The sequence below is a fragment of the Marmota marmota genome, unplaced genomic scaffold, assembly GCF_001458135.2.
Source record: "Marmota marmota marmota unplaced genomic scaffold, marMar, whole genome shotgun sequence".
NCBI classification, from domain to species: Eukaryota; Metazoa; Chordata; class Mammalia; order Rodentia; family Sciuridae; genus Marmota; species Marmota marmota.
The window spans coordinates 3,396,911-3,418,212 of NW_025999949.1; the positions used below are offsets into that span (position 1 = coordinate 3,396,911).

General features: G+C 42.5%; 1 protein-coding gene across 4 annotated transcripts in view; it reads left to right on the forward strand.

Moving 5' to 3' along the window:
* Grhl2 (grainyhead like transcription factor 2) overlaps positions 1-21,302 on the forward strand; it is a 144,730-nt gene extending 123,428 nt beyond the window's left edge. For 3 of the 4 annotated variants that reach the window (XM_015486346.2, XM_048801931.1, XM_048801933.1), the window contains exons 13-16: positions 513-604; positions 4,742-4,827; positions 16,144-16,208; positions 18,279-21,302. In XM_015486346.2, the coding sequence (XP_015341832.1) occupies positions 513-604; positions 4,742-4,827; positions 16,144-16,208; positions 18,279-18,393 (358 nt within the window). In that variant the 3' untranslated portion in view covers positions 18,394-21,302. The remainder of the gene's footprint in view (positions 1-512; positions 605-4,741; positions 4,828-16,143; positions 16,209-18,278) is intronic. The other variant, XM_048801932.1, reaches the window with a different exon arrangement.

Genomic DNA, 21,302 nt, shown 5'->3' on the forward strand with positions numbered 1-21,302 from the left:
CACAAGTTAGAGAGCAGCCTGGGCAACCTAGGGAAACCCTGTCTCAAAAAAAAAAAAAAAAAAGAGCATTTAAGGGGCTGGCAAGATGGGGCAGAAGAAGAAGAGGCCACAGCTGGATGGGAGAGGGCTGACTTGGGGACCACACTGCAAGCTTCTGCTCCCCTCCAGGGATCACTCTGGCTTCCCCCAGCCCTGATATTCTCAACAGGAAGAGGACAGCAGTTGAAGTCCAGAGTAGGCAAAACCCAGAACTCTCCCCTTTGTGGATCCATAATCAGCAATGTAGAGCAGGTCTTGGGTCCACGCCTCAAAGATGGCAGAGTATGTTCCTGTTCCCAACAGGGATGAGTTGGGACCTGCAAGGGCAGGAGGGAGGCTGGTGAGTGGCTCTGGCTGTGGAGAACTAGGGGTGGTGTAAACAAGGGAAAAGGAGAGGGACTGCCACATACATGAACTTGTGTTTTGACACCTTGTCTGCTGCCCATAACAATTTCTGCTCCTTTTCTCCTCAGCAGTGTCCTTGTTAAACGAATGTTCAGGCCCATGGAAGAGGAGTTTGGTCCAGCACCTTCAAAGCAGATGAAAGAAGAAGGGATAAAGCGAGGTATCTCTCTATTTGGGGCCTGCCACTTGCGTGGGTCCCCTGACCAGCCCTCCCAGCATGAGGGGTGGGGCACTTCACCAAGAAGAGCTTGCAGCCCTGGCCTGTGGCTCAGGGCCAACCCTCCTGAGTTTTTATTTACACAGAAAGCTCATAGTCTTCTCCTTTGCATTACACTGTGCCCTTTTAAACATCTTAAGTAAGGCTTATTCTTTCTGGGCACTGATTCTTTTCTTTGTCTTGGGAGAATGGTAACAAATGCACTGACTCATCCAGCAGTCAGATACCAGGTTAAAAAGAAACTCTTGCTGTGTATGTGACAAAAATACTTTATAAGAAGCAGTTACTGGGCCCAGGGTGTGACTCAGTAGTAGAGGGCTTGCCTAGCATCGTGTGTGAGTTCCATTCTTGGGTTCCATTCCCAGCCCTGGAAAAAAAAAAACATAACCAAAAGAAACAGAACCTGAGGACCGTTCATAATGAATGCAAAGAATGATTAATCTCAGACAAATAAAGAGACCTTTGTTTTCCATGATGTCACAACTTACTCATTTTCTCATGGTTAAGGGTCTCTGACTCCACTTCATCAAGAAGGAAAGAAACAAGCATGAGAGTCAATGTCTTGCCCAGCGTCTCAGGGCTGCACACAGTTGTCCTTCCTCAGAGTGAGAGGGAGGGGTGTGGAACAGCCATCTCGCCTCTGTCCTGCTGCAGCCAACTCTGAGGGCTTCCAGAGAGTTTAAACTTAGAATTTACAGGACCTTTAAGGCTCTGCATCATGTCAAATATAAGCATGGCCTTGTTTTGCTTTTGAGAAAAAGTTTTTTCCTATTTATTGTAGTGGAATTTGAGTGATGGTCAAGAGAGGTCCTTGGTAGCCTGCTTCAGCCCCTTGGAGTTGTATGACCTTGGGCAGGTCCTTCACTCTCTTGTTCCCCAGAGTGCTCATCTGTTAAGTGACAATGATGAAAGTAGATCCCAGAGAGCTGTTGTGAGGACTGATAGGTTAATGTATGTAGGGTACTCCATTCAAGGGCTTGGCACGTGGCAAGCACTCCGTGTTTACTATTATAAATGATTATTAGGCATTTATCCTGAAAAGTTATATTATCATAATTGTGAATTAGCAATTAGAATTTCAGAATGGAAGGAGACTACAGGCAACATTTAAATCTTTAAAAGATTTTCTGACTTTACAGGCTTCCCGTATTCGGTATTCAAGTATCTATATTTTTGAACTCCATTCCTAGATGTCTTTTCTGTTCTAGAATTAGAGCAGAGTTCTGTGGAAATCTGTGGAAATTATGTCATCGTAGCTTACTTCCATAGTTGGTGATTGTGGCTAAAGATGATTTTTCAGATATTGTGAATCCCACACGAAAATTTCCACTAGAAATCATACTGGATTGTCATTAAAAGGAAAGCTGTGGCTTTGAAACATAGAGACACATGAGGGCGCCGTATCCTACTAGCAAAAAGCCCCGGGCTTGGAGCTTCCGCTCTGAGCTGAAGTTTGACAGGCTCAGGGAATTAGGGTCACTGATGGTTTCTATTGTTTATTTGTTAGAAGTTCCCCAAGAGAGGGAATGATCGCAATTATCACCAAAGCCTTTATTATTGGTTGTTTGGCTTTGTAGCCACCTGTCAGGGGGTCTGGTCAGAGTCACTAGGGGGCTGTCCCCCGTGGCTGTGTGCCTTCAGCTGTACAACATCTGGGAGACTCTTGCTGCCCCTGGCAGAGCGATTATTACTCTTATGACTGTTCTGCCACAGACAGGAGCTCGGGAAAGCTGACTCCCTGGGCAAGCCATCAGGGCGTGCTGTGAGCCCTGTATGCCCAGGTGTGGCCGCCAACAACCCAGCAGGAGAGGATGGGACCGCCCTGCCCTGCTTGAGGTTCTTCAGTGGCTCCTGAACACCTTGAGCACATGTAGCCATTCCTGAAGCAAGCTTGGCAGCCATCTTAATTTCAAAGATAATAATTTGAAAAGAAGCAATTTGTAAATACAGTGGCAGCAGTACTCTTTTTTATAGAATGTGGTTTGGGGTTTTCTCAAGGTCAGCCTGCTGGAAATTCCTTTTTTCTTTTTTTATTTTTCTGTTGAGAGCTTTGGGAAGACGTAATAAATTTTTTTTTTAATCTGTAACAGCCACCCATGTTTCCCCTCCCCTTTTAATTTTTCTTATTGAGATATAATTGGGATGTTATGTACTAATTATTTTTCTGTAAACTGCTAACATGGAATTCTCTGTAATAACCCTTAGATCACTAGGTCATCTTAGCTGAAATGGAGGCTATAAGATATTCCTTCCAAAGGACTAATTTTGCTAATCTTTAGAGACATGTTCACTCTATTTAATAGATACTTTATATTTGATAAAGAGAAGAAATTCTGTAATACTTAAACTCACTTTTTCCTCTTTTCTTCCCTCTCTCCCTTCCTTTGTCACAACTACTGAGCATTCTCTGCTACAGAAAGACAATTCAGGCAGAGCCCCCATGTACCCATGTTGAATTGACCTTTGGAAAGCAGTAGCTTGAATGAAGTCCTTGGGAATGGGGGAGGTGGGGGAGGAGAAGTGGGAGTTTGAATAAGAGCTGATTTCACTTTCTACCTCCAACTTCATTCTCCTGGCAGATGGCAATTGTAGCTCAGTTGGTTTTCAATTATAGTTGGGACCTAGGCTCAGTGGGGTTTTATGACCTGGGCATTTTTTCCTAGAGTGGCCAGGTGCATGGGGCTTTGGTTTTGACCCTCCTTCTTCCCTCTGAAGAAGGAGTGAGAGGGAGGGGTGTGGAACAGAAGTCACGACACCAGGAGGAGGGAGACAGAAAGGGCAGTCAGCCCACGGGGTTTGCAGAGGCACAGTTGCATCTGAGTGGCAGTTGCCAGTTCCTTCTGGGAACTGAGCTCCAGCACAATTGCTATTAGAAAAGAAATAGTCAGAGAGGACAAGGACGAGCAGGAGAAACAGCAGCCAGCAGCTGTCATGTCAGGAGGACATTAGGGGGAATATATTACCCACTCTGAGCTCCATTTGCAATCTCTTATTCTCTTATTTTAAAGAGAAATGAGTAGAAAAGGCTGCATTCTACTTCACTGAGAGCACAACTGCTTCCTAATAGCTTTTCCAGGTTGAAAACTAGGTGCTTGCCCTGTACTAGCACCATAGTAAATATGCCATGTGGACCTTATTTCACCGACCCCCTTATGGCGACCATATGCAGTCCTCTTGTCCCTGTCTTATAGAGAAAATCTAGGCTCAGACAGGTTATATGACCAGGCCCATATCTTAAACCCCTGGCCCAGATGATGTGCAAGGGTGACTGAGACATTCATACATGCCCTGTAGCTAGGGATTTCTAAGGAGTGATTCAATGACATAAACACTCTGGTAATACCTAACAGGCTGTAAGATGCTTTGACACATGCATTCACCTCTGAGTTCCTCAAGGTGGGTATGTGATCTGCTTAAACCCAGATCAGTACAGCTCCATATCCTGAGCCCCTTCCTCCACTGACCCAGGACCTGTGCCTGTCTGGAATCTGCTGTCCCCACCCTCTCCACCTTGTCACTTGCAAGCCCTTATAATCTTTATGACTCAGATCTCTCCTTCAAGGTCACCTTTTCTGAGCTTGACCCCACCCTCACTCTGGCAAGTTCAGCCTGTAGAGCACTCTAGACTCTGTCTAGCTTATTTCTCTGCCTCTCCAAGTGGACCCTGAACTCCCTAAGGGCTGCGACTGGGACTTAACTGTTTGCTATACCCTCAGCTTCTAGCGCACAGGGCCTAGTGGTTGTTCAGTAATATTTGTTGAATGAACAAGTCAGCAAATAGAAGAAGACATTTGCAGGAAAGAAGTCATAAAACGATTATATATCTATCCTGAGAAATTCATATGTGTCAAAGCAACTGACAGCCTGGTAGGTGTTACCAGGGTGTCCGTTTATGTCATTGAATCACTCCTTAGAAGTTCCTAGCCACAGGGCATCTATGTAGATGTCTCAGTGTCCCTTCTATATCATCTGGTCTGGGGTCCATGCTTAGCAGATGATGACTGCCTGAGATGTCTATATGACAGGAAGCAGACCTCTGGGCCCCCTTCGGTCACACAGCCCTTGTCCCTTCTCTTTCAGTGCTCTTGTATGTGAGGAAGGAGACAGATGACGTGTTTGATGCTTTGATGCTGAAATCTCCCACGGTGAAGGGCCTGATGGACGCGGTAAGCTAAGAGCCCCTTTCCACATCCAGGGGACCAGTGCTTCTTAGCTAAACCCAGTTATTAGAATGGAGCCAAATGAGGTTTATATAGAAAAAGGAAAAGCTGAGATCTGTGGAGACACTGATTTCTAAATGTTGTTGCTCATTAGCATCTTAATATGGGAATTTTGAAACTGCCAATTCTCTGTCAGTTGAAGACTAATCACAGTAACATGTGTGGAGGAAGATTAAACCGAGTTTTCATTTGTCTCTTTGCATGAAACCAAATTAGATACATTTAGCTTCCAAATATTTGCACAACAAAACAACTAAATGTCCTGTTAGCTATGGTAGTACAAAATAAAACTATGACCTCTTGGCTAAAGAAAAAAATATATTGTAGTGATTTGTGGTATGATTCTTCCACTGCTTCCCTGACTTGGACTAGCATTAGTCAACTTGGACCCAAGAAAAGTTATCTTCTATTTTAGTCACATATTAACCACCCAAATGTGATTTGACTTTAAGTTTTAAACTCCCACTAGTCCCCGCCCTGTACAACTGAGTAGTAGAAGATCCAAGTTTTTTATACTGATGAAAATACCAGGATGGCCTGAGACACAATCTGAAATGGTTGGTTGTTCTAGAAAACTTCAGCATTGGAAAAACATCTTGGATTTTGGGACCCAATGTAAAAATGTGTAACAAAGATCCTATGAGTGGAATCGTACAATGTGGACTTTTGTGACTGATTTCTTTCATTTAGCATATTTTTTTAATGTTCATCCATGTGATAGTATACACCCAGGCTTCATTCTTCTGATAGATCAGTGAATTTCCATTCTATGTATATGCCGCATTTTGTTTTCAATCCATCAGTTGACGGATGCTGGATTTTTTTTTCCGCTTTTGGTTATGGTCAATAATTACACTTTGAAAATTCATGGTCAAGTTTTTGTATGAACTCCCGTTTATGATTATTTGGAGTATATTTCTTGTGGGATTGCTGAGCTAGACACAAAAAGTCAAATAGCATATGATTCAATTTATAGGTAATATCCAAAGTAGTCAAATCCGTAGAGAGAACAAGCAGGTGAGTGGTCGTTAGGAGTTGGAAGGAGGAGGTGGAGGGACAGACACTTGATGGGTTTCTCTTGGGAGTGATGAAAATCTTTTATAATTAAAGAGAGATGATGGTTTTATAATATTGTAAGTGAACTGAAATGCCACTGAATTGTGTAATTTTTAAATGGTTAAAATTGTGAATTGTGTGATATATGTATTTAGTATTTGTTGTTCATCAGAAATATTTTTAGAATAATGCATAAAAAAGTTACCAGTGCAGATTCTGTGCTGCCTCTGTGAGGCACTGTTAGCAGATCTGTAGGCAATCCTAAACAAGACATCGAGGACCACCCCCAAACCACTTATGGAAGGTTTGATGATTTTTGTTGTTGTTGTTGTTCCACAGGATTTTTCTTTGGAATAGAATTTGTTGTTACAGAGTCTACCTCACATTAAAAAAAAAAAAAAAAACAGAAATGAATGGTTCTATATCCCAAGTCAAACAAGATTCTTAAGATGACCTTAAAATTGCCAGAGGATGGACTAATGAGCCAGAAAGGCCCATTCAATATCCAGACCTCTCTGGGCAACTTTGGACAATTTCGTACTCAGTCTGGCTTTTCAAAGACCACATTGTTGAAACTGACTTCCTAGGACAGCAGCGAATCCAAACTCTGATTCTGATGATAGGGAGGTGGAACGGGGTTGAGCTCGGGGATTAGGCATCTGTTTCCACCAGCTCCTCAGGGCATTCTAAGAGGAGCCAGGTGTGGGAACCTCTCATCTAGACCAGCTGGGAGTGCATCTGCTATGCTGTGATCCTGCCTTTGTTCTTGATGTCTTTTATTTTCCTTCCATAACATCTGGCTGGTTTTATAAGTGTTCTATAGATGTGATCTCACTGAACCAGAGAGGAACTAAATGTTACCTCCACTCCCACCAAAACTGCGGCCCAGCACCTCTGCCTACTCTTCCCACCACAGAGGCATCTGGCTCTCGATGCCTTATAAGAGATATAAACAGATACCTGCCTTGCTTTGGCTAGATGCAGGGACAGAGGCTGGAGGTGATGCATGATAGCCTTTGACCCTGTAAATCAAGGAAAAATCAGGTTTCCTAGGCCTACTCTGGTCAGATCCTTCAGGGCAGTGCAGACTTCATCTCTCCTTTAAGTCTGGAAAGAAAAAGTTTTCTGAAAGCACCAACACAGGCTATTTCCTTGCTGCTTGAGTTGCACAGATGTGCTGGACAAGAGAGGCCCCTTCAGGAGCCTCGGGAAATGTGGGCTGGTGGTGAGCTGTGAAGAGATGATGTGATAGCCCTGCAGCTAGGGACGGCCATGGAGGATCCTGGGCTCTGTTCAGTGCAGACTTGAGTGTATTGTGAAGATGGTAGAATTCTGAAGAATACTAGATCCTGCTCACTGTAGTTATACCTTGAGTTTATTTGGGGTCCTGTGTGAGGTGACAAAGCATAACTAAGCCAGAGTCTGGGTTCGCTGAGTACCATGATCTCACTAGTGTTTAATATTTATTATAGTCCTATTTACCAATATGCATTTGAATATTATAATATACATGTGTGTATATATAATACCCATATAATATAATAAATGCATACATATATATATATATATGTGTGTGTTTATGCAATATGTATAGTGCAATTATACAGTCATCCCCCAGTATTCAGGACCGGTTCCAGGACCTGCTACAATTCCAAATCCCACAAATGCTCAAGTCACTTAATACTTGCATAGAACCTACTTTAAATCATCTCTAGATAATTATACTACCTCATGCAATGTAAATGCTAGGTAAAGTTTATATATATATATATATATATATATATATATATATATATATATATATATACATATAATTTTTTTAAAGTTTTTTGATCCACAGTCATTTCAACCCAGTTTCAGAATAATATCATCGTGCATGGAGGTTTCTATTTTTAACAACTACAAGTCACATAGAACAAATGCTCAGTAAGAAAAAGAAGATTCTAACTTTTAAGGAAGTTTGCTTAATCAAGAGATATTATATTTGACCTCAAGCCATCATTTTGAACCCTGACACTGGTTGAAAATAGATTCCCCTAAACATAGACCCAGACCCTTTTCACTACTATGGACCTAGGACTTTGCTTCCCTAAGTAGGTCCATCAGAATCTCCAGGGTACATTTCAAAGATGCCATACCAGAATTCCAACTACAAACTTTAGTGTCAGGTTTTCTAGAGGTGGCCCCCAGAAGAGCATTGATGAGAAATTCCCTGGTTGAACTGAAGCACACTAAAGTTTGAGAGGCACTACCTCGTGTGTCCCTTGACTGGGAACTGAGACGAGTGTCTATTCTTTCCTGAGACCTCAAGTGCACAAATCCCTGTAAATGTAGCTTTAAGCCAAGGAGTGGCCCTGTAAGCTATTTTGTAACCTTACCCCTGTGGATTTTAGGAATTGGCCTGGGTCCAGGCTACTTCCTTCATCTTCATTGATGTTTTGGGAAAGGCCAACTGCTGTCTCCATTGAGGAAGGAACTCAGTCTTTCAGGGCCAGCAGACTTCACAATTCTAAATGTAAAAACATAGCTTGTGTAAAGTAGGTGTGTGCGGCCTGCAATTGTTTCTGAAATAGGAGCAATACTCACATTGCTTTACTACTTTTCTAAACAAGCAGTTAAAAAGTTGGTTAGGCTGGGCATGGTGGTGCACTCCTGAAATCCCAGCAGCCTGGGAGGCTGAGGCAGGAGGATCAGGAGTTTAAAGCCAGCTTCAGCAACTTTGCAAGGCCCTAAGCAAGAACTTGTCTCAAAATAAAAACGGCTGGGGATGTGGCTCCATGGTTGAGCACCCTGGGTTCAATCCTCAGTACAAAAAAAAAAGTTGGCTAGGCCTCAACTTCCTCATCTATAAAAGGGAGTCACCCAGAGCATTAAATGACAACTCAAGCACTGGGTATCTATTATCTGATGACAATGATGTTGATGACAATACAGGAAGACGTGAATTGCTTTCCAGTGTAGAGCCTGCTCTTACCTCTCCTGTTGAACCCCCAATCTCCTATCCTCTGCCAGGTGTTACTTAGACATAGAAGAAAATTCATATGGGAGGGTGAGCCATATTTTTTTTTTCTTTTAAAAAACATCTTGGATTGGTGGTGAAATGTGGATTAGTCATCTAGAGAGAACAGCACGGTCTTGCCCCACTTCCTTCAGGTGGGAACTGAGGTTTGAGTCAGAAAGTGCCACATCAGGCAGATTCGTGAACAGTTCGGGGGTGGTGACAGTGTTCCTGAAGCCTACACACATTTCCTACATCCTGTACGCCTCTTTATAGCGTGGAGCGGTTCTGCTATCTAGAAACTGGGGTACTCTTATACTCAACAGACACTATACTCTTCCTAGAGATAATAATCTTGGGGGTTTCCCCCTCGAGATTGCCACATAAGATTAACGTCCCACCACAGGCAGACAACAGCAGCGAGTGGAAGAAAAGTGGATTGGGCAGCTTGACTGATGGGGACTCAAATCAGGACTGCGTAGTTTTGAGTATGTGAATTTTGGACTCATTCATTGCCTTCCTGGAAAAAATGTGGGTGGTACCTGCCTCAAAAAAAAAATAGTTTTGTTAGTACTTGGCCTCTTACTATCTTGAAAAGAACTCTGAGCCACAAAAGAGTGGAGCCATTGCTGATCTATGACAAATGGGGTACTTCTCTGTAGGACAGACTGAATGATTCTTCTTATTTCATGGCCTTGAATCTTTCATATCTTGCTTTCACCTACCAGAAAATCATTATCCATAAGAATCTATTACTCTGATAGAAAAAAAAAGGAAAAAAATGTTCTCCATCAGCCAGATGTTACTGAAGAGTTTGTGCTTGGCATCATGTGGAGGAAATAGACTAGTTTTCTTTTTTACCTGCGTGTTCTGTATCACATCAGTCAAGTCATTCACATAGCATTGGTGATGATTCATTCACTTTAGCTTCTTTATTGTTATAATTAAACTTAAAATTTTTAAGTAAAGTATTTGGCAATGACAGTGGTGGTGATGGTGATGTGAATTGTTTTTTCTTTTCATCAGCTTTATAATTTTATGAATTATGAGTTCTACCTCTGGAACTCCTTGCTCATCCTCAAACCCAGCAAGGCCACTCATGCCTCAGGGCCCTTGCATTTGCTGTCTCCTCTGTCAGGAGTGTTCTTCTTCCATGTCAGCAGGGCTCACTTCTTTCAGGTCTCTGCTCACATGTGACAGTATAAGTGGACCTTTCCAGAACACCGACATCAATAGCATTTTCATCACTCTCTGTCCTTGTAATACTCGGTTTAACTTCAGCCTGACATCTTTAATGTTTGTTACATGCTCATTGTTTCTCTTTCCCCCAGTAAAATAGAGCCAGGTCTCTTGTTGTCTGCTCTAATCCCTAGGCCGTTGCATATAAATATTTGTTGACTGCATCAGCATCTGCCACCACGTGCCACCATGCTGAGTGCTGTGGGTGGCACAATCTTCACATGCGCCACTTCAATTAGCTCTTACAATACCTCTTTGAGCGTGGCCAGTAAATACTATCATTGCCACTCGCAGATGTGCTAACAGAGGCTAAGATGGGGAGGGGTTCCCAAGGCCTAACAGCTCCTCAAAATGGTGGAAGCAACTTAAATCCAGTTAGGGATAGTCCATATATGAAAATATTAGAAGGGAGAATAAACATTCCAAGTCATGCTCACAATGACTAAAGGAAAAGATTAGGCAATAATAAGCATTTGGGCAAAGAGTACTAGTGCTTGGTGATTGATCCCACACAGTCCCATAGCTGAGTTCAAACCCTGATTCTGCCACTTAGGAGTGATATGACCTTGAGCAAGTGACACAGTGCCTAAATATCAGTGTCATCATTTCTGAAATGAGAAGAATAATTAGAGATATTATGAGGATTAAAAAAAGGAATATAGTATTGGTGCAAGAATTAAATGAGTTTGTGTGCACGGTGCTTCAAGTAGTTCACAGAAATACTCTGTAAGTGAATATACATACGTAGTAGTGGATGGCTGAGTGCTGAGAGTTGGAGAGGCAGATTGTGATTCCTCCAAGCTGAAAGGGCTGGAGAAAGAGGTAGGAATGTTCTCTCTTAATGAAGCTAGCCAAAAGAAATTGTTGCTTATGGCTTCATTGACACTGCTTAATTACCTGGGTGAGTCCTTCATGTGTGCAGGTGACAGCGTATCTTCCCTGGGGCTCTTGACAGGTCAAATGTAGCTTCCTGGAAATTATTTGCAAGCAAGACTCCCTGGCTTTCTTGATGTGCATCTGAGGGTCCCTGTGGAATAGCTTATAACTCCAAATGAAAGTAGTTGACTTTGTGAGCAGGAGGCATGTTGAATTGCATGCTGATGAAATGGATGAGAGTCTCCATCTTCTACTATCACGTAATATAAAGTTGTTGGGCAAAAATTCTCCACGAAGTAGAGTTCTAATAATTATAGTTTAAGAGACAACCAATAACACAGTGATGAGATGTGTCTAGGACCCAGGACCCTGCTGGGTGTCAAGGAAGTCTTTGTAGGTCTTTACAAATATTCATAATGGGTTTTTAAAAAATTATTTTTAAAAAGTTTGCTCCACTCAACTACTTGAAAAAAAAAAAAAAAGCAGGGGGAAAATATCTAAGCATTCCTAATCACCCCATGACAGAACTAGCCAGTAGGACATTTCCCATGCATAGAAGGGAGAGGCACTGGGTGATTTCACCCAGGCCCAGGGCAGAAGGAATCTTCAATAAGCCCCTGACGGAGGGCCAGCTTCCGACACACAACGTCCTGCATAGTCTCACTTCTTTCCAGGGTTCTGAATTTGGCAAAGCACACCTCTCTGCCTTGCATGGAGGCAGAGAATATCGTCTCGGGGTGGCATGTTGTCAGCGCCTTCGATGACTACATGGAGAGCAGACCCTGGCCTTCTGCAGATGCCTGTTTTAGCTTTACCAGGGCCTCCTGGTATTGGCTAGGGTCCGTGAACCTCGCTCCCAAACTGTTCTAACAGATGCCCAGTTTCTCTAAGAATTCAGAATCTGAAGCCCAGACGGCCAGGTAGTTCCTTTTTAAATCCCGTCCCTGACACTAGCTGAGGGACCTGAATCTATATCTATATCTATCTCTATCTCTATCTATCTATAATATATATCTGTCTGTTGATGATAAGTAGAAAAAAAAATCTATTTTATTTTTCTATTTGCATTGAAAAAAGAATTCCAAGTGACACTAACCCAAGTTTAAAAAACTAACTATTAGAGGTCAACCAAGTCAGAATAATAATTAGGTACCAATAAGATGGACCTGTAGAAACTGTGAGTATATAGCAAGCCCTTGAATACAGCGAAATATACTTTTTAGGGCTTCTTACCTTTATGTGCCATGGATGCCTTTGGCAATCTGGTGAAATCCATGGATCCTTTTCCGAATAAGGTTTTAAACATATAAAAAAAGGATACATAGGATTGCAAAAGAAACCAATTATATTGATATACTGTCATCACAATATCAAAAACCATGTTTGTGATACAGGAATAAATGTGCTCCTTATTTATGCATTAAATACTGTGTTCTATGGTGGGATTTGTAATTTCAAAATGTGATGGATGAGTGTAATCAATATTTTGAAATATCTGCAGAATTCTAACATGACATGAAAATATCTGTAATTTCCATTGGCAACAAGACACAGGCATTGCCAATATTGCTATATGTTCATGATTAAAGGAAATGCTAAATTCCAGGTAGAGGTTAGTAAAAAGAAGGATGTATGTTTCCTCATTCAAGTTCATGTACACATTCTTTGGTCACCTGTAGACCCCAGGTTAAGAAGCCATGGCTGAGACCGGCTGTGCAGAGGAAATAGCTCCAGAAATAATGTGAAAGCAGATTGATATTTCTCCTCAAACATATTTCCTGTGCACCAGCTCTGTTAAGTGAGTGGTTCTAGAATCCCAGGAATGGATAACTATTGAGTTCACTCTTGAGAATTGACTACATCCAGGTTCACCTTCATCCCTTCACAAGGCTTCACTCAAAACTCTATGGATGCAGAACCAGTTCACCTTGGCAGGTCCCTTTCGATTTGCATGTGTAAGTAAGGGCACCAGGAGATGTGATAAATAGTGCGGGGACCAGCATGAGAGGAAAAGAGAAAGAAATAGAAATTTTTCCAATTCGGTGGAGGAGTAATGAAAGCTGTGTTAACTCTACATTATTGAATGTCTTACCAGATGTGGAAATCTTGACATGTTAATGGAAACTCTTTAGTGTTAGTTTAGGTAGATATGACTTAACATCTTCCCAAGCAGTTACTACAGGAATTTGAGTTTCTAAGGAAGAGATGGTGCACTACTGTATAGCCAAGGTGATTGTTAAAATGTCCCCCAAAGATCTAAAAATGTTTTCTGTGGTCTGTAGGGATTATTTCACTGTCTTTTGGTTTCTAGTGTTGCAGATAAGAAGATTGAAGCTAGGTTTATCCTCCCTCCCCGCTTTGGTAACTTTTTCTCTCTGTCCAGAAGATGCCAGAATTACTTTTCCAAGTGACCAGATGTCTGAGCCTTTTCTCACTGATTTCTCCTGGGATTCAGGAGACCCCTCGCTCTCCCCTTTCATCCCAAAACATGGGTCTCTCTTCTATTATTTAATTATTTCCTCCTCTCCATCTCTTCCTTCTCTAAGATGGTTTTTGTATTGTATGTAACTGACTATTCAAGTTTCTTCCTTTTCTTCATGATTTCTGTCTATTTTTTGCTTTGCATTTTGAGATAAATTGATTTTTCCTAATAATATCTGGCTTGTTGAAATCACCACCTATTGCCTGAATTTTGAAATTCACTAATCATATTTTTAGATTGAAATTTTGCTCATGTGCTTCATAAGTGTTCTTTGTAAGTGTTCTTTTGTCGTCTTCTTCAGTGGGCTTTTTGTTGTATTCAAATGGATGCCTCCTATATAAGTTTTGTCAATTTTCTTTACTGCATACAGGGCCCACTTAGATGTGCTCTTCTTTACACTTGACTCATCTGGGCTTTGAGGCACCTCATCAGTGACAAATCAATGGTGTGTGGCAGGCAGGGGTGCTGATTACCCACTTCTCTTCACTCCCCTAGCCCTCAGCCCAGTGGTTCTGCTCCTTCTAAGTATATTGGGGTGTGGAGAGTGTTTCTACAGGCTGAGAAGAAGAATGGGAACCTGTGATTCTCGGCAAAATAAGCTCTTCCCAAGATCCAAAGTAGTCTCAACTTTCTTCTAGAGCTCTCCATCCTCTTTTTCTAGACTCTGGGAGACTTTCAGTAATCAAGCCCCAAAGCTCACCTGCCTTAACTGCCTGTGAGCCTCACTGGCCCCTGGGGGAGTAGAATGAACATGGCAGGCATTTGAGACTGGTTTTCCCAGAACCCATCTCTCAATTAGTACTTGATGTTTATAGAAATGGCATAATGACTGTGAAAATAAACAGGCCAGAACTGTACAAAGTACAGAGCAGAAGACTCTCCTTGTTTCTGTTCATTTTTCAATGGTAGTCACTGTTAAAAGATTGATGGGTCCCTTAAATAATAAATCTATATCTAAATCTCTCTCTCTATATATATATCTTTTAAAATACAAACAGAATCATCCAATATACAGTTTCACAACTTGTTTATCCCTCAATTAATATGTTATTGATATTTTTAAAAATGTGAAAACCTATAGACTTCTCATGGTTTTAAATTGACTGCACAGTTTTCAATTGTGCAAATATCAAAAATGTTTAATGAATGTTTGTTATATATAGTTTTCTTCATTATAAACATTGAGTTTTTGAAAATCTTTGCATACTTCTGCATGTATTTCTGTAGATTAGATTATTATATATGGCACATATGAGTCAAAGGATATATGCATTTTAAATTTTGATAGCTTCTGCCATATTTTTTTTCCCAAAAAGTTGAACTTGTTCCTCTTCTTTCTATGGAATACAAGAGCTGTCATTTCTCATACTCTGACTGATACTTGTATTACTATTGTTTTTGTTTTTGCTAGTCTAATAAATTAAAAATAGAATCCTACTATTGCTTTAATTCAAAAAATTATAAATCGTGAGGGAAGTGTTGCATTTTTTTGTATGTTTATTGTCTGGGTGTATTTTCCTTCTGTGAATTGGTTTCCCAAGTTGTTCCTTTTTTTCCCATTCAATTGTTAGTTTATTTTTTTCTTGATTTGCAGCTCTTTTTAACTTAAAGTTAGCTCCGTATCTATCATTGCCAGTTTTTTATGGTGGTTTGTATATACAGGTATTTAAAATTCTGTTGTTGTTTAACCTTTTAACATTTTTTTCCTCCAGGTTTCAGTCTCATTTAGAAAGATCTTCTTTACCTTAAGATGATAGTTACATGAAGAATTTACTCCTGGTTTCTTCTTGTGTTTTTATAGTTTTGTGTTTCACATATAATTATTTGATGCCGCAGTCTGGCTGGGCACAATCAGGAGCCACTTGTCAAAAGAAACTAACTTTATTTTTAGAACCACACACGCCAAACAAAACAGCCTCTCAGGAAAAATCCTCAGAGCCTCAACTGCCACCACCGGCTTTCCACAAGCCTCTCTCTCCCACACAAGCCTCTCTCCACCTCCCACAATCCTCCTGCTCTTGAGGCCGATTGGCTGGGTCACGTGGGCGGAGCCAAAAAAAGTCCCCCAATGAGCAGCTCCGTGGTCTGAAAGGGCAGGGAAACAGTCCAATGAGCATCACCGCAGAGGAGCCAATCAGCTAGATGTTGCTGGGGCCGAGGAGCCAATCAGCTAGATGTTGCTGGGGCCGCTGTGAGCCAATCATCAGCCGGCAGCTGGAAGTTTGCTGGCAGCTGGAAGTTTGCTGGGGCCCCTTTGGCTGTGGCTCTCAACAATTTGATCCACCTGAAATTTATTTTAATATAAGGAGTAGAGAAGGGGTCCAAGTTAACTTGTTAATTTTTCTTCTATATGGCTACCTACCTAATCCAGCATCATGACTAGATACCCATCTTTTTCTGACTGATCTGAAATACCACTTCTATCATAGAAGTGGCCAAATCTTTTGTCGAATAATTAAGGTCTGTACAAAGTGAGTGTTTTGAGACTTTAACTCATGAGTCAAGACTGTGATGTGCTCAGGAAAATGCCCAAGAGAGGGAAATTGGAACCTTCTCCCTTACCCCCAACTTGGGCTGCCCTTCACCTGCCTTCTTGTTATTGGTGTTGCAGATCTCTGAGAAGTACGGGCTGCCTGTGGAGAAGATAGCAAAGCTGTACAAGAAAAGCAAAAAAGGGTAAGAAACAAACTGAACTTAAATTGACTTTCACATCAGACACATCTGCATGATGCATTTTTTAAAAATGGTTCCTGTCTTTTTTTACCTGCCATCTATCTTTATAAAAATGGTGTCATCCTTCTAGAGGATGGCAGAGCAGCCTGCGAGTGCAGTGCATTTTGAGGATCTTTCATGAGGGAGGAAGAGATCACATGGTCCTGATGGTAGCTGAGATGCCCTATTCCAATGGCAGGATTAGCAGGTGGACTAGAGGGGTCTGGGGGTGGCGAGGACACTGGGGAGAATGGCGAAGTCATCCCTCTGAGAAGAGTGGATTCATAGGAAGTCACATGTGGCTCTTGAGGTTGGTTTCAGGGTGGCATGGTGGGAACAAAAAGTGGACAGAGGGAAATTTTCCAAGGTAATTATTAACAAAATGTTCTCAAAGGATCCTTGGACCTGCTTATTCTTAGTGTTATTATTGGATATGCAATAGGTTCTAGGTCCTCTACTAAGTGCTTTACATTGCATTTCTCTATGTACTCCTTACTATTCTATAAGGTAGAACTATTATCACCTCTAGTTTACTGTTGAGGAAACTAAGTCAGGTAATTCTTAAGCATTTTGCCCCAAGTCTCATCTTTAGTAAGTAAAACACAGATTTGAACCCAGATCTGTGGCTCAAAGTTCAAGTGCTTATTAGCACCAGTGTTCTGCTATCTACTTTTGAGTCCTCCTGAGGCTTCCTCTTTTTGAGGTTTTAAGAGCAGTGGCCACAGGATTTAATCCCAGGAGAGTGTCTCCATTGACTCTATTCCTGCAGCTATTTTCCTACAAAAGCAGGAAGTAGGTCTTTAAATTCTTCTCTGGGCCTTTTTCATAAAGGAAATGGATAATGTGGGATTCTCAGACTTTCTGAGTGATAGAACCTCTGGCTTATTGGAGGTCAAGCAGGAAACCCTTCAATTTGAACTTTCATTGGAAAGCTCACAAAAGTGCACATTACAATTCTGTCCAAGGTCAATGCAGTAGACTGGGTGTATTCCTTTGAGTGGTGTCTCAAAGTCCTATTGCTGAGCAGAAATCCTCAGTGCAGACGCGTGTGCTGCCCATAGTAACAATGAATGTGCTTCTAGCCCTGTGATGAATGCTTGTAGTCCCCCAACAACCCTCTATAGCTGGATGGTTCTTAGTTTTGCAAAAGAATAATTGAGATTCTAAAAGTCTAAACAGCTTGTGTGATGACACCTAGCTGCAAAATGATAGAGTCCATGGTTCATTCTCCAACTAAGATCTGTCTGACTTCCAAAAATGAGACTGACTTAAGGACTTCTAAACCATGGATAGAATCTGGAAGTTGTTTTCTTAGAACTAAATCCACCAGGGGTAGCTAGCCAAGGAGTAGGTCACAGGAGGTGAAGTAAGAGCTTCTGAGTGAGGCGAAGTAAGTTTCAAAACTTAGGCTAGCCACGAACAAGGGCGATGAACCTGGGGAAGGGGTTTCACCTTTCTCAGCTCCATTTCTCATTTGCAAGTGCTGATCAGAAAACCTACCTTCAAGGTTACCATGAGGATTAAATACAAGGTCTCTGATACACAGACACATGTTATGTATTCAACAAAAGGCAGCTGCAATTCTGTGTATTCTGCTTTCCCTGATAAGAGCAGAGGCCACATGGCTTAATGAAAATAGACAGGAGGCCTCCCTATTTAGATTGTGGTTTGGTCGATAGCTAACTCTGTGATTTCTGGCTCTGCTAACTTCACTGGGCCTTACTTTAGTAATTTATAAAGCACGAGAGTTGGACTGAAATGAACGGAACATTCTCTCAAATCCTGATTCATAAAGAGCCATAAGGGTAGTTCTGAGACACTGAGGTTTTGCTTTCCTCAAACTGGGTTTTGGGAAAAACAAAAGAAAGTGAGGGCCTTTCCTGGCCTGGTCTCCTCTCTCTTCCATCCCTCTCAGCCTCCTTTGCAAAAGAAAGGCTGAGAGAGCACTCCTCCCCACCCTGCAGCTTACCCTTACACTGAGCCTGCTGTTCACAACATCTTTGTTCTCTACCCCACCCCCCCACACCTTGGCAGCATCTTGGTGAATATGGATGACAACATCATCGAGCACTACTCCAACGAGGACACCTTCATCCTCAACATGGAGAGCATGGTGGAAGGCTTCAAGATCACGCTCATGGAAATCTGAGCCCCTGGCTCAGCGTCCCCTTGGCAGGAGCTCTCAGCATGTTCCTCTCTGGGAGAGAGGGGGCCCCCCTGCTGCCCCAGAACCTGGAGACCCATCTCACCCATCTCATAACTGCTGTTACAAGACTGTGCTGGGAAGCAGGCGAGGCCGAAGGCGCCACTGATTGCAGTGTGCTGGACCCATCCACCAGCTCGCCTGTGTGGTTGAAGCCTGAGCCCCTCAGGAAGTTGCCTTGGGCCTGTGGGTCCTTATTTATTACCCACCATTTTCCAGAGCCTGGAGTCCAGGCCCCCTGGGACTCTGCAGGTCACTGCAGGCTCCATATGAGACCGTCCAGAGTCCCCTGTCAAGAGAAACACAACCACTCATCCCAAAGAGCCTGAAAACCCTCGCTCTTTCCTTCTCTCCTCTACATCTCTGGAGTGGCTGGACAAAGTGACCTGCTTCTTGGTGCAGTAGTCACAGGTGGGGTAAGAGGTGGCTGCCTTCTTCCTGGTTAGAAACCTTTAGGTTGCTCTGGGTAAGGTCACCTTGCTAAATACCTCCGGGGGATCCCAGCAAATGGCCACTGGGCCTTATACAAGAGGACATTCAGCTACCATGTAGGGGGGAAGGAATACAGACAATATGCCAGATGGTCATGTATATATTGTTTATAATAATGCAATAATATATTTTACTTGTGGTTTGTGGGCATGTTTAATGCCACTCGCCTAGGGGAGGCACATACCTGGAGTCTCAGAGATTTCCGACTCTGCACCTCTTCAGGATGCATGCCAGGCTAGGAAATGGCCTTTAAGGTGTTTGGTGTCTATGCCAGGTACCAAGATGGACATTCCACTGGGCTGGTCTGGGGAGACTTGTTTCCCATCCCCAGAGGGAGTGCCCCATCCGTGGGCATGACTTTCCCTCAAGGCTGCGGTGTTTGTCTCCTGCTGATATGCTGTTCTGGACTCTTCCTTTGAGCTCTCTTGTAGGAAAGACCACAGAGAAGAGGTCCTACCTTCTTCTCTGGTTTTGTTACAGGCACAGCCTGAGCTTTGTGGAGAGACTATGCAGGGGTTTGCATAGGGCCCCGTCACTGGAGCTGTTGCAAAGCTCCTTGGCCATCGTAAGACTCTCGGACATTGTGTAGTGCCTCATAGTTTACAAGCATGTCCTTCATCTCAAGTGGCCCCTTTAAAAGCCCAACTGCAGTGCTGAGAGACGTGCCAACAGCTCAGCTCTGAATTGCAGGCCCAGGCTTCCTCTTGCGCCTAAAGACTAGGAAAGGGGGGATTATCTGCCTCTGCTCCTAGGTGCTGGGTTTTAACAAACTGAGTGAACAAGAAAGCCCCATGAGCCTCGGCTCTTCTGATGCCAGGCTCAGGAGGAGACTGGGAGAGAGGAGGAGGAATGAGGAGGTGAAGAAAAGGAAAACGCTTGAACATCAGAAAAGGATGCATTGAGTGGGCCACTGTTCTCTTAGAGGGAACGGGTAGGGGTATATGGGTTTGTGGGCTGAAGCACTAGATTTTGTAGCCACACCCAATACCCAGATATAGGACAGACTCCGCCTAAAGGTCCAGATTTGTTTGTAAAGCACTTTGATGTCTTACCTGGAGGTCCCATGCTCAGTGATCCTGCCCTTTCCCCTCTTCTGCTTCTGAGGCCCAGAGCAGGAGGGAGGGCTTCCTGTAGCCCAGTTATTGCTTCTTGGGGCTGCAGAGGAATTGAATGGAATGGAGAGCAAACTTCCAGGGGTGGTCAGGGGGCACTTTTTCGTGTCTCCCAGACATGTTACCCATCCCAGTGGTGCCAAAGGTGTGCATGCTGGGTTCAGCTCTGCTCCATTCTGTCCCCTCATCCTACACTCCAACTGCCACACCCTGGACCTGCAGCATGGGGACCATCCTGAGTACTAATGGGCCTCTGTTCTAATGGACAGATTCAGCATTGGAAATACACAATGTACTATGCACTTCCCATGCTCCTTGGGTTAGGAAAAGTTTCAAGCATGGTTGGCAGGCATGATGGCTGGGACATAGGACTCCAGAATAGGGAAAAGGCAAAATTTGTGCCACATGACACAGGCTACAGACCCCTCTCTCTCTGCCCCTGTTTACTGGTCTCATCCTAGACAGAAAATGAATCAGAAATGCCTTTGTATTTGTCTAAAGTCCCTGAGCAGTCACTATGGTGACCATTGCCAGGACAAAGGATATGAGGCCAGGGCCACCAAAGGGTGGTACAGAGTGTCAGGTCCCATCTGACCATCCCCTTCTGCATTCTCAGAGTGACTGGTGGTTAGCTAACATGTGAGTTTCACTGTAAGTTAGCAGAGCTTTGATGAGCACATTTCCCGAGGCAAAAAAAAAAAAACCACTCCAGAAAGATAGGAAAACTTGCCTCCTCTTCTTTCTTGTTCCCTTAATCATACCCAAATAAATAAGCTGCTTCTTCTTCTTTTTTTTGTAATTCATAAAAGATGAGGACATGTGAAACAAGTATTTTTCTTATACATCCCAAATTGTTTAGAATTTACCTGTGTTTAGAAATTGGAACCAACAGAAAAATGAAGTCAGATGTCATCTTAGAAATGGTTCCTGAAAGACTAAGGCATATCCCAGTCCAGAACCTTGGGAAGTGTGAAATGAATCAAACGTTTATTTTTCTTCTTATTTAAAATCATGAAAATGCAACCAAAATAGAGGGTTTGTGCCAAATTCTAAGAATGCCCCTTTCTTAAAGACAAGCAAGGGAGACTGTCATATGTACAATATGTTCCAATGTTAAAAAAAAAAAAAAGGTAAATGTAACTTAATAGTTTTGTAAATGGGAGAGGGGGAATCTATAAACTATAAATACAGTTATTTTATTTTTTGTACATTTTTAAGAAGAAAATAAATATTCATAACATAAGAGAAAGA